Source organism: Colius striatus, chromosome 25, assembly GCF_028858725.1.
Source record: "Colius striatus isolate bColStr4 chromosome 25, bColStr4.1.hap1, whole genome shotgun sequence".
Lineage (NCBI taxonomy): Eukaryota > Metazoa > Chordata > Aves > Coliiformes > Coliidae > Colius > Colius striatus.
In genome coordinates, this window is record NC_084783.1 from 4,963,508 (window position 1) to 4,974,125 (window position 10,618).

At 50.2% G+C, this 10,618-nt stretch overlaps 1 protein-coding gene across 2 annotated transcripts; it reads left to right on the plus strand.

The window, feature by feature from the left end:
- The first annotated feature begins 71 nt into the window (after positions 1 to 71).
- SLC35E1 (solute carrier family 35 member E1) lies at positions 72 to 6,270 on the plus strand. Of its 2 annotated transcripts, XM_062015032.1 has the most exons (7): positions 72 to 450; positions 1,202 to 1,272; positions 1,678 to 1,815; positions 2,582 to 2,707; positions 3,181 to 3,426; positions 4,489 to 4,737; positions 4,822 to 6,270. In XM_062015032.1, the coding sequence occupies exons 1-6, from the start codon at positions 72 to 74 to the stop codon at positions 4,720 to 4,722; spliced, it is 1,194 nt and encodes a 397-aa protein (XP_061871016.1). In that variant the 3' UTR covers positions 4,723 to 4,737; positions 4,822 to 6,270. The 2 variants fall into 2 exon arrangements, with proteins under 2 accessions (XP_061871016.1, XP_061871015.1); XM_062015031.1 differs by having other exon boundaries at positions 4,489 to 6,270.
- Positions 6,271 to 10,618: the final 4,348 nt, after the last annotated feature.

Sequence of the window (10,618 nt, forward strand, 5' to 3'; positions counted from 1 at the left end):
CGGTTCCGCCCCGGGAAGCGACGCGCTGGCGCCGGTGACGTTTCGGCGGCGGCCGGGCGGCGCACGGAGCCATGGCGGCCCCGCTGGCGGCGGGCGGCGGCGCGGCGGCGGCGGGCAGGGGCGGGCGCGGGCCGGCGCTGCGGGAGGGGGCGCGGGTGTCCGCGCTGTGCCTGGCGTGGTACGGGCTGAGCGCCGGCGGCAACGTGGTGAACAAGCTGCTGCTCGGCGGCTTCCCGCGGCCCGTCACCGTCTCGCTGTTCCACATCCTGGGGCTGTGCGGGCTGCTGCCGCCGCTGCTGCGCGCCTGGAGGGTGCCGCCCGCCGGCCCGGCCCAGCTGCCGCCCCGCGCCTACCCGCGCTACATCCTGCCGCTCGCCTTCGGCAAGTACTTCGCCTCCGTCTCCGCGCACGTCTCGCTCTGGAGGGTCCCGGTGTCCTACGCGCACACGGGTGAGGCCCGGGCGGTGCGTGCGCGGGGAGCGGGGGCCGTGTCGCTGTGCCCGCTTCGTGCCGGTGCCTGGAGGAGCGTCCCGGCGCCGCTCGGGCTCTCGGGAGGGCCCGCGTTCGCTTGCACCGTCCCGGCAGCGGGATCCGGAGCGCAGGGAGTGCCCGGCGCGGTGCCCGGGCTCCGCTGTGTGCTCGTTCGGGTGCCCGGTGCCGTATGCCAGGCCCCGGCGCCAGCCCGTGCCTCCACAGTGACCAGGAGCGGTGCCCGGGCTCCGCTGAGTGCTCCTGTGTGTGCCCGGTGCCATATGCAAGGCCCTGGCACCAGCCCGTGCCGCCGCAGCGACCAGGAGCGGTGCCCAGGCTCCGCTGAGTGCTCCTGTGTGTGCCCGGTGCCGTATGCCAGGCCCCGGCGCCAGCCCGTGCCTCCACAGTGACCAGGAGCCGGGGTGTGCTTGTGTGTGTGCCCGGTGCCGTATGCCAGGCCCTGGCACCAGCCCGTGCCGCCGCAGCGACCAGGAGCCGGGCTGTGCCCCGCTGGGTGCCAGGCACAGGGGTCGGCGGTGTCCCCCAGCCCCAGTCCTCGCTGCGCTGGTGCCGAGCACAGTGCTGAAGGGGGTGACCCAGCGTGGCCTGAGGTTATGGTTTTGGTGGAACCAGACCTGAGTCCCTCCTCCATCCCCAGCGCTCGCCCCTGTGCCGAGGAGGGTTAATGGAGTTGATTTGCCCCCCGCTGACGTTTGTTTCCCATCCTCAGTGAAAGCCACGATGCCGATATGGGTGGTGCTTCTGTCACGGATCATCATGAAGGAAAAGCAGACGACGAAGGTGCGGACAGGTTTGCTGAGGCTTCTTCTCTTGGTGGGGGTTGTGGTGTGCTCTCTGGCTGGAGAGGGAAGCTCAGGTGGCAGTTAGCGAGGTGGATGTTGTGGTTGAACTTAGATGATGTGGATTTTACAAGTTCTCTTCGCTGTGAATGTAGAGAAAACACGTCTAAATGTTGAGCAAGGTGACGCTGCCTAGTACAGCACCAGTATCACACAGCTGGCTAATGCAGCTTCAGTAGCTTTTGTGGTACATATCATACTGAATTTCCTCCAATGGGACTAGCATAAAAGCTCTGTTGCTTTGTTCTTCCTTCTCTTTTTCTCCCCAAATCAGCAGTATGTGTAAACTCAGTTGAAACAACAACTCCTAGACAATGTAAGCTACTTCCTTTTCTTCCTCTTTCAGGTGTACTTGTCTCTGATCCCCATAATAACCGGTGTCCTGTTGGCCACCGTCACGGAGCTGTCCTTTGACATGTGGGGACTCATCAGTGCACTTGCTGCTACCCTGTGTTTTTCACTTCAGAACATTTTCTCAAAGAAGGTAATAGTTTGGCTGTTCATAATGTCAGTCAGTAGCATCATCCTTTTAGCAGGACAGGATGTACTGTCGAGTACATAAACATATCTGATCTGTACTCAGGGAAACGGTCTAGTGGTCGAGAGGGCTGGGACAGAGGCTGAACTTGATCTTCAAGATCTCTTCCAGCTGAAAAGATTCTGTGAATCTATCTTTAATTTTCCTTTAAGTTGACTTAAGGAGCACACGGTAGCTGTTGGCTGGTTTGTGTTCTCTAGAGCTTCTCCTGCCTGTCGAAGCTGTTATGTTGAAATTGTGCAGAGCTCACAGTGTATCCTGAGCCTTTTCTTTACTCCCCAGCCTGGGTTTTCCTTCACCACTGTTAGTTCAATAGTCCTTACATTCAGCAGTTGATTTGGAAAGCTTTTAAAGTCTCCTGCCATATCAAATCCTTTCTGTGTAGCGAGCGAGCCGGTGTCAGACGCTCCTTCAGATCCCAGCAAAACGCTTCAAATGTGTGTCTTGAATGTTTCTAGTTACAACACGATTTCTGGTCTGTGGAGCATTTAAAATGTGTTACTGTCTTGTCAATGCTGAGATTCACCAGCCAAGAAACCATTGCTCTTCAAGTGGACACCTGGTTTGGCTTTTGGCATTCATGATAGGAATCTATACTACAGCAGTATTGACTTATGTTGGTAATTTGTCATCTGTGTGTCACTGTCAGGTGGCACCTGAATCTCTGCTGACTGGGGCTGCAGAGAGGCTGATTCATTGTGTTTTCTGTCAGGTGTTAAGAGATTCCCGAATCCATCACCTTCGGTTGCTGAACATCCTCGGGTGCCATGCTGTGTTCTTCATGATTCCAACGTGGGTTTTGGTAGATCTTTCTTCCTTCTTAGTAGAAAATGACTTGGTAAGTGTTTGTGGTTGGGAGACTGTTTGCTCTTAAAATAGAAAAGAGCCCCAAACCAAATAAAACTTAACAAACCACCACCCATCCCAAGGGGAGTGTTTCAGTGTAGTGCCTCAGTGGCCTGGAAGGGAATGTTGTGTCCCAGAGCAGCGTTAACAAGTTCAGAGTGTGATTACTGTGAGAATTGCTGTCAGGCTTAGCAGAGGCAGCTTACGTGACAGCAGGAATCTCAGGACTAGCAGCTGGAGATAGGAACAAATGCACCCAGGGTGTGTGTTGCAAGCAGACAGAGTTTCCTCAGTCGGGAGTTGCGTAACATGCCGGTGCCTCCTCAGAGGCAGGTTGAGCTGTTCTTCCTCTCAGTGGCAGGTACACAGCGACTCCAGTTGTGTTTGTGTTTCTTTGGCTCTTATCTGAAACCTGAGATTAATTGGGGTTTCTTTGTTCCCTTGTAATCTTTGTCGTTCCATCAGAGCACCATGTCCCATTGGTCCTGGACCTTGATGCTGCTTATCATCAGTGGATTCTGTAATTTTGCCCAGAACGTCATTGCCTTCAGCATTCTGAACTTGATCAGCCCATTGAGTTACTCTGTTGCGAACGCCACCAAAAGAATCATGGTCATCACGGTGTCCCTCATAATGCTTCGCAACCCAGTGACGAGCACCAACGTCCTTGGGATGATGACAGCTATCCTGGGGGTTTTCTTGTACAACAAGGTAAGGGGTTTGTTGGTCTATCCAGGAAACTCACCTGAAACAGCCCAGTAGCTTTGAGTTGTTTTTTACGCAACAAGTTAAAAGCTGTCAGAACAAAAATGTACCATGTGTGCTGTAAAACTTGGTTGCAGAGGAGATGCCTCTGTCACCAGCAACGTGCTCTCATGGGCAAGGCCAATGGCAGCCTGGGGGCATCAAGAGTGTGGGCAGCAGGGCAAAGGAGGTTCTGCTCCCCCTCTACTCTGCCCTGCTGAGGCCTCATCTGGAGCCCTGTGTCCAGTTCTGGGCTCCCCAGCTCCAGAGGGACAGGGAACTGCTGGAGAGAGGCCAGTGCAGGGCCACCAAGATGCTGAGAGGGGACTGGAGCATCTTCCTGATGAGGAAAGGCTGTGGGACCTGGGGCTGTTCAGCCTGGAGAAGAGGAGACTGAGGGGGGATCTCATTAATATCTATAAGTATATAAATGGTGGGTGTCAGGAGGTTGGGGCAGCAATTTTTTTCTGTAGTGTCCAGTGACAGGACAAGGGGTGATGGAAGGAATCTGGAACACAAACAGTTCCATTGAAACATGAGGAAAAACTGTTTCAGTGTTTGAGTGAGGGAGCCCTGGCCCAGGCTGCCCAGGGAGGGTGTGGAGGCTTCTTCCTTGGAGGGCTTCAAGACCCACCTGGACACGTTCCTGTGTGACCTGATCTAGGTGGGAGCTGCTTCTGCAGGGGGTTGGGCTGGATGATCTGTAGAGGTCCCTTCCACCCCACCACTCTGACTCTGGGATTGTCTGATCCCTGGCTCAGGCCAGCTGTTTGGCCTCCAACAAATTTATGTTTTGATCTTAACATTTTTGTTAAAAAGTAAGATTGAGAAGTCACTCACTTGTGTCTCTTGACCAAAAGAACAACGTGCTGACCTGGCCCATGCAAGGAATGGGTATTTTCTGAGAGACTGCCACGACTTTAGTGCTGTGGCAGGCACAGACAGTAGTGTCACTGCCAAACTGGCTGCTTTTTGCTAGGTGTGTGAGCGTGGAGGTGTAGGGAAAACACCTGTTTCTTTCTTTCCTAGACAAAATACGATGCAAACCAAGAAGCAAAGAAACAGCTACTTCCAGTCACAACTGGAGACCTTGTGAATTTGGACCGGCATCGAAACACTCCTGAGAAGTCTCAGAACGGAGTGACGGCGTTTGCGCAGCACGGGGACTGTCAGTACGGCCGGAGCAACATCCTCACGGACCACCTCCAGTACAGCCGCCAAAACCATCCCACTGCCTACAACCTCAACCGTTTTGATATATAGAGTCCTGGCAAACAGGTAGAGACTGTGATATCAAAGTGTCCCCAGCATTATCAGAAACTTTTAGTACATCCATGAATGTAAAGCCATTGTATTGTACAGTTCTGGCAGGGAGGAGGAGGCCTGTGTAGTGGAAGTGGTACAGACCTTCAGCTTCTGCTGAGCAGACCTGCGACAGCTCGAGCTGCCACCGGAGCGAAATGCACAGTGTAGCTCTTGTGCAGACTGCTGGGGAAATGCACCCACAACGCTGCAGAGTAAAGCATCTGCTGGCACTGCTCCCCTTCAGAGCCCTGTCAACTGGTGATTCTTTTTGGCAGCTAAATTCTGGCCAGTATTTTGTTTCCACGCTGGTAATGTCACCTGTCATTTGTTCTGTAGCATATTTTAATGATTCTTTCTTTTAATTCAGCTTTCAGCAGTGAAGCTGGGGCATACTCCTGGGTATCAGGATTTGCCTGTTTGCAGAGGATCGACTCGGGGTGTATTGGTTGCAGAGAGGTAGCCCTGGATTCACCTCCAGCAGAACCACGTGTGGGTGTTTTGTGCCTGTGCCCTCAGTTTTTGATAACAAACCAGCAGCGTTTCTTAAAGTAGACAGATGGATCTCTTTGAGAAGCTTTGTTTCAGGCAGAGAGGAACAGAACTCTCTGAATTCTCTGTTGTCCTTCTCACTGTAGATAACACACAGAGCTTCAGATCATGATTGTTTCCTGAATTACATTGCTCTGTGACTTGCTTCTCCACGTGCAATGCAGAAAACACCTTCACAAGCACAGGAAACAGCTTCACAAATAAAGTGTTTGGAGTAATAGGATTTTTTTTACTTGCTTCACCCCCCTTGTTTCCAAACTCTCTTGTTGCTTTAGAAGTTGAAAGGTTTGAGGTGTTTTCTTCTCAGTTTTATGCATACATGATGCTCTCATATGATTTGTACATTATGAATGCATTGATTTGAATAATTGTCATTCTTAATTGTTTCCATCTGTCTTTTTAGCCCCTGATTTTATATCTGAGTTTCTTAGTTGCTGCTGTTGGAGCTGTGAGGAGCCTTTAGCCCAGCCTGAAAGAAGTTCAATGTGGTATCCCACCTTGCTCCTGCAGCTCCCTCAGCTGAAGTGCTTAACTGTTAAGCAAAAGCTCTTTGAATCAGTCAGTAAACAGGTAACTTTGGGTAAGAAGAACTGATTCAGGCAGTGTAAGTGGACATGGATGATTCCAGACGGGTTGGTCAGCGTGCGTCAGACACTGCGCTTGTGCACAAACAGAATCAAACCAGGTCCATTTGGGTTTCACTGAAGCAGGTTGTTATTGCTCTACCAAAAGAAGATGTATGGGGCCTTCTTTCCTTAACAGAAAAACAGTTGTACAGTGAGACTTTTGATAGCATAAGCAGTACCTTTTTACTAGAGAGGTAGTAGATACCAGCGAGAAAACTCAAGGTGTGGTACAGAACACTCTTCTTATTTATTGCTTTAAAAATGACCATTTCTGTCATGTGAGGTGAGGATTTGTCTCCTTTCTGAATAATAAAAGACTTTTAAGTGCAAAGTCAAGCTGATCTTATTTTTTTGGCTGACTGTGGAGATTAGAGGAGGAAATGGTCCTTCTGAAACGTCAAATGTGCTGCTAACGTTTGTGAGTGGAACTTCCTTGACTTGACTGGAGTAGCCTCTGTTTGTGTTAGCTTAGAACATGGGCTTTTAGTTTAGAAAGTCTAAATAAATGATGCCCTAACCCAGGCTAGCAAGAACAAGACATGACATTTCTTCTGCCCTTTCCAGGGTTAGTTTATGCATGGTTATGATATTTTTGATATGAGAAAGTGCCAAACGTGGGTCCCTGAGGCTCCTTCCCCACTGTTTGAGTACAGGTAAAGATAATCCCATGGACTCTGGATTTGGACTAGGGTCTGGCTCTGCAAAAGGACTGATCTGAGGACATCTTTAGGCTGAGAATCTTAGGAGGGACTGAAGTTCTCCAAGTGCTTTCAAAGGGAGGAGCTGTGTGTGAACTGTCAGACTCCTGCAAACGCTTCACTGTGTTCCTTGTGCTCACTTTCCCACGTGGAAAATGGAGGGGATCCTTCCCTACTTCATAAGGGGCAAAATGCCAGAAAAATAAGGTAGCAGCAGGATGTATAGGCACACTGGGAGTTCCCCAGTACATCTGGTATGTCTGCCTCTCTGCCACCTTCATACAGCTTGAACTGTTACTTGGAATAAAGTTTTACTCAAGGATGAGAGGCTTTAGTAAATGTATTTAGGTGGTCTCCTTTTAAAGAACATAACCAGATCTGTGCTGCATGTGTTTTCAGGGAAAGCTTGTGCTGCACACTTACTGTGGCAGGTCTTGAGCTCAGCTTTCTCTGTCAAGAGTACAGCAGCAGGTGAGGTGAGGACTTTCTCTTGAAAATACCTTGTCCCAAGCTCCTGTCTGGGCTCGTGGCCTCACCACAGCTCTGAAACACAACTACTTAACTTGCAGAGCAAAAAGGGACTGACCAAGAATGAGGATATTGGGGCTCAGAGCGTGAATCTTTTCCCTGGAGGTTGCCTGACAACATTCATGCTGTTCTAGTTCAGGTCTGTGGTCAGCAGGGGTAATTTTGTATGGCAGGAGATGTAATTAAAACATTTAAGTGAATCGGTGCCAGGAGGTGCTTTGGTTGAGTACCTGAATCTGAGTCCTTAAGCAATATTGCCCACCTTCAGGGAAAGGAAAGATCTGATAGTGTTGTGACATATGTTTTAATCTTGGACAGCTGAGAGTTTGTTTGCCAAGGTGGAACGTTTGTTTTAACATGGTTTGTAAACGAATGATGTATTTAACTATGTACATAGGTCTGCAGAAAGTATGGAAACACTGGAATAAAAAGGGCATCTCTAGCCAATTGTGTACAATGACCCTGTTATTGCATCCAAGAGGAGGTTGGTCTGTGTTTTCCCCTGGCAGGGAGCTTTGGGAGTGCCATACATTAGCAATGGCCGTGGGCAAGAGATTGGATCTGGTGTTCTGCTGTAGGGGTGCAATACCTGGCTGGGTGGGTATAGGCTGAAGCTGCAGTGATGCAGATGCCAGAACCAGTGTTAGGACACTAGTTGCTGGTATCCTTAGAAATGCTTTGATTTCCATTGTGCATTTCCAACATAGATACAAATACATCACTAATTGGGAAGTTCTTGCCAAAACAGTCCTTGGCAGCTCCACGAATGCCAGTGTGAAGGAAAACAAGCTCTCTCCACTGTGTGTGGGTTTTCTGTTGATATCTCTGTAGAGGATTTGGTGCTCTTCCAAGAGATCTTAAAAACCTTTCCCTTGCAGGTTCCATGTCTGTACCCAGTGGTGATTAGAGCATCTTTGTAATTACTACAATTCTTGTGTTGTTTAAACAACTGGACACTAAACACACCCGAGGCAATACTTGATCTGTACCAGTGGTGTTGGCAATGTGGGGTCATGATGATTCCTGACACTCGAGACCTTTTCTTTCGTATCTGTGTTCAAAACCAGAGTTTTCTGATGTAGCATTTTTCAGCAGCAGAAGTTTCTGCCATGTAGCTCTTTGTGAAAAAGGTGCAATAAAGGGAAGCTTTTGTTTTTTGTGAGGTTTCCATTTCTGAATCGTGTCATCAGCTGTTGAAGGTAATTCTGTGATACCTTTGTGGTGCTAGAGGCTGGTAAAACAGATTTGTTCATGTGACACCGTGACATTATGGAGATACCCAAGGGCAGACATGGAGGTGACAGTCACCAGCCACCACAGTTCTGTTGCTTTTCGTGTTGGTGCTCTATAAACTGATGTGAGTAAGAGTGGTTTTACCAAGAATGAGCTCCCCAGGGCTGCATTCCTTACTGTACAAAACCTGGCACTGGGGCAGATGAACACTTCTGTGTTGTTTTCCTGATCTTATTTCAACGCCATCCTTCTGTGAGGCTCAGGCTGCCACTCAGCTGGGCTGCTGCTCCTCTCCAGCTGCTGGAGCTGGGATCCCTTTTGGGATGTCGGGAAGAAGCCACATTGGTGACTTCCAGGTACTGGGACTCTTTCTGCCTAAACTAAATCAGGTGTTCAGACAGGTTTTGACAGACACCTCTGTTGGTAACTCGCTTTTGGGGCATTTTGTAGAGAAACCATTACTGCAGGCTGAGGAAGGCGACAGCTGGTGACTGCGTGGGCTGCAACGTGTGAAGCAGAAATGTTTGTGTTGGGATGGAAGGCGACAGCAGCAACCTTGAAAAGTCTCTCAGATATAAGCTAAAATTCAAACTTAATCTGGCTTTCTGGGGTCTGCATTGATTTCCAGGAGCACAGAGTGATGCAGAATCGTGGTCAGGGTGTGTTTGATTTTGGGGGGCTTTGTAATTGGACATGTGGAAAGAGAAGTGTTCGTGGTGTGTCTTGGTAGTTCTGCCTTTTTTGTGAGGATGTCTCTGTGTGGCTGGAGACCCTGTAAAGTCTGCTTTAATGCCTGGTGGTTAAGACAATGATTGCAGCTGAGTGTTGGGATCCTCAGGTTGACGTTTGGCCTCACGTTTGGCCAGATGGTCACTTGCACTCATAGATTCAGTTTTCCTAAGATACTGCAGGACACTGTGGAGAAAAAATGAGGGAACATGGACATGGATCCTGGGGTATAATGCTGAGCCACTTGGGGCAAGGCAGCCTGGGCTCTAGTTATATGGATTTGATGCACAATCAAGACCAGAGTCAGAGCCATGGTTAAAGCAGTTGCTGGCACGTAGACAGCAGGCCGCTTTCTGTTCCCTCAAGGTCGGGCTGTTTTCAGCTAAAAGTGGTAAACAACTTTGGGGAAAAACAAGATGGGAAAGTGTGAGGGAGCTTGCTTATGGCAGAAACCGCAAGTAGGATGAACAAGAAAATGTAATCTATGGGCTGCTGTTGCTGAGCTGGCTCTGAACCTGCTGTGTATGTAAGTTAGAGCCTGCTGTCAATAAAGTGAAGACGATTTCTGCTATCACTCAGACTGAGCAGGACTGGATTTCTTCCCACCCAGCTGAGAATCAGACCCTGGGTTGAGACACATGAAGTAGGCTTAGAGCTGGGTTGGTTTCTTTCTTAGGCTTTGAGCTGGTTTTACAGGCTTCGAGCCAAAAACTCCGTGTCAGGACACAACAATTATTTGGGGCCCCACTTGTTTTCATGCCAGTTTCTCATATAAATTGCCTTGGAGCCTGGTGGGTTTTGTCAAGTAGTGAGTGTTGAGCAGTCCCTGCCGGGCTGAGTCTCTCCTGAAGCTGATCCAGGCAGAACTTTGCTTTTGGAGGGAACATTTTCCTGACTCTGGTGGCTGTGTAAACGTGGTGTATCTTTAATCCCACTTTGGAAGATAATGGAGTGCCAGGTGCAATGGGCCAGTTATGGACCAGGAACAGTTGTATGACTTTTACACCTTGAAGAAGCTGCTTAAGGAAAGCAACAGCTTTTACACAAAGTTCCTGCGTGGCACTTGCAGTCCCTTTCCCTGTGTCTTTGGCTCCGTGTGCTCTCTCCTGAGCTCCCTCCACATCCACACTGCGCAGTTCCAGCGCCACTGCCATGGGTCGCCTCGGACGGCCTCCCCAGCGGGACACGGGTTACCTGACGGCCGTGCTTTGCTCTTGGTGAATGTCGGGCAGCTGCAGCGCAGCTGGATGTGGTGCCCGCAGGGCTCTGAGCGGGAGCCGACGAGTCACACGGGGCAGCCCGAAACAGCTTCTCCCTCGGGGCCCAACGCAGGCAGAGTGTGTCCGTGCCCGTGTGTGTCCGTGTGTGTGTCTGTGTGTGTGTCTGTGTCCGTGCCCGTGTGTGTCCGTGTGTGCCCATGTCTGTGTGTGTCCATCTGTGTCCGTGTCCGTGTGCCTGTGTCCGTGTGTGTCCGTGTGTCCGTGTGTGTCC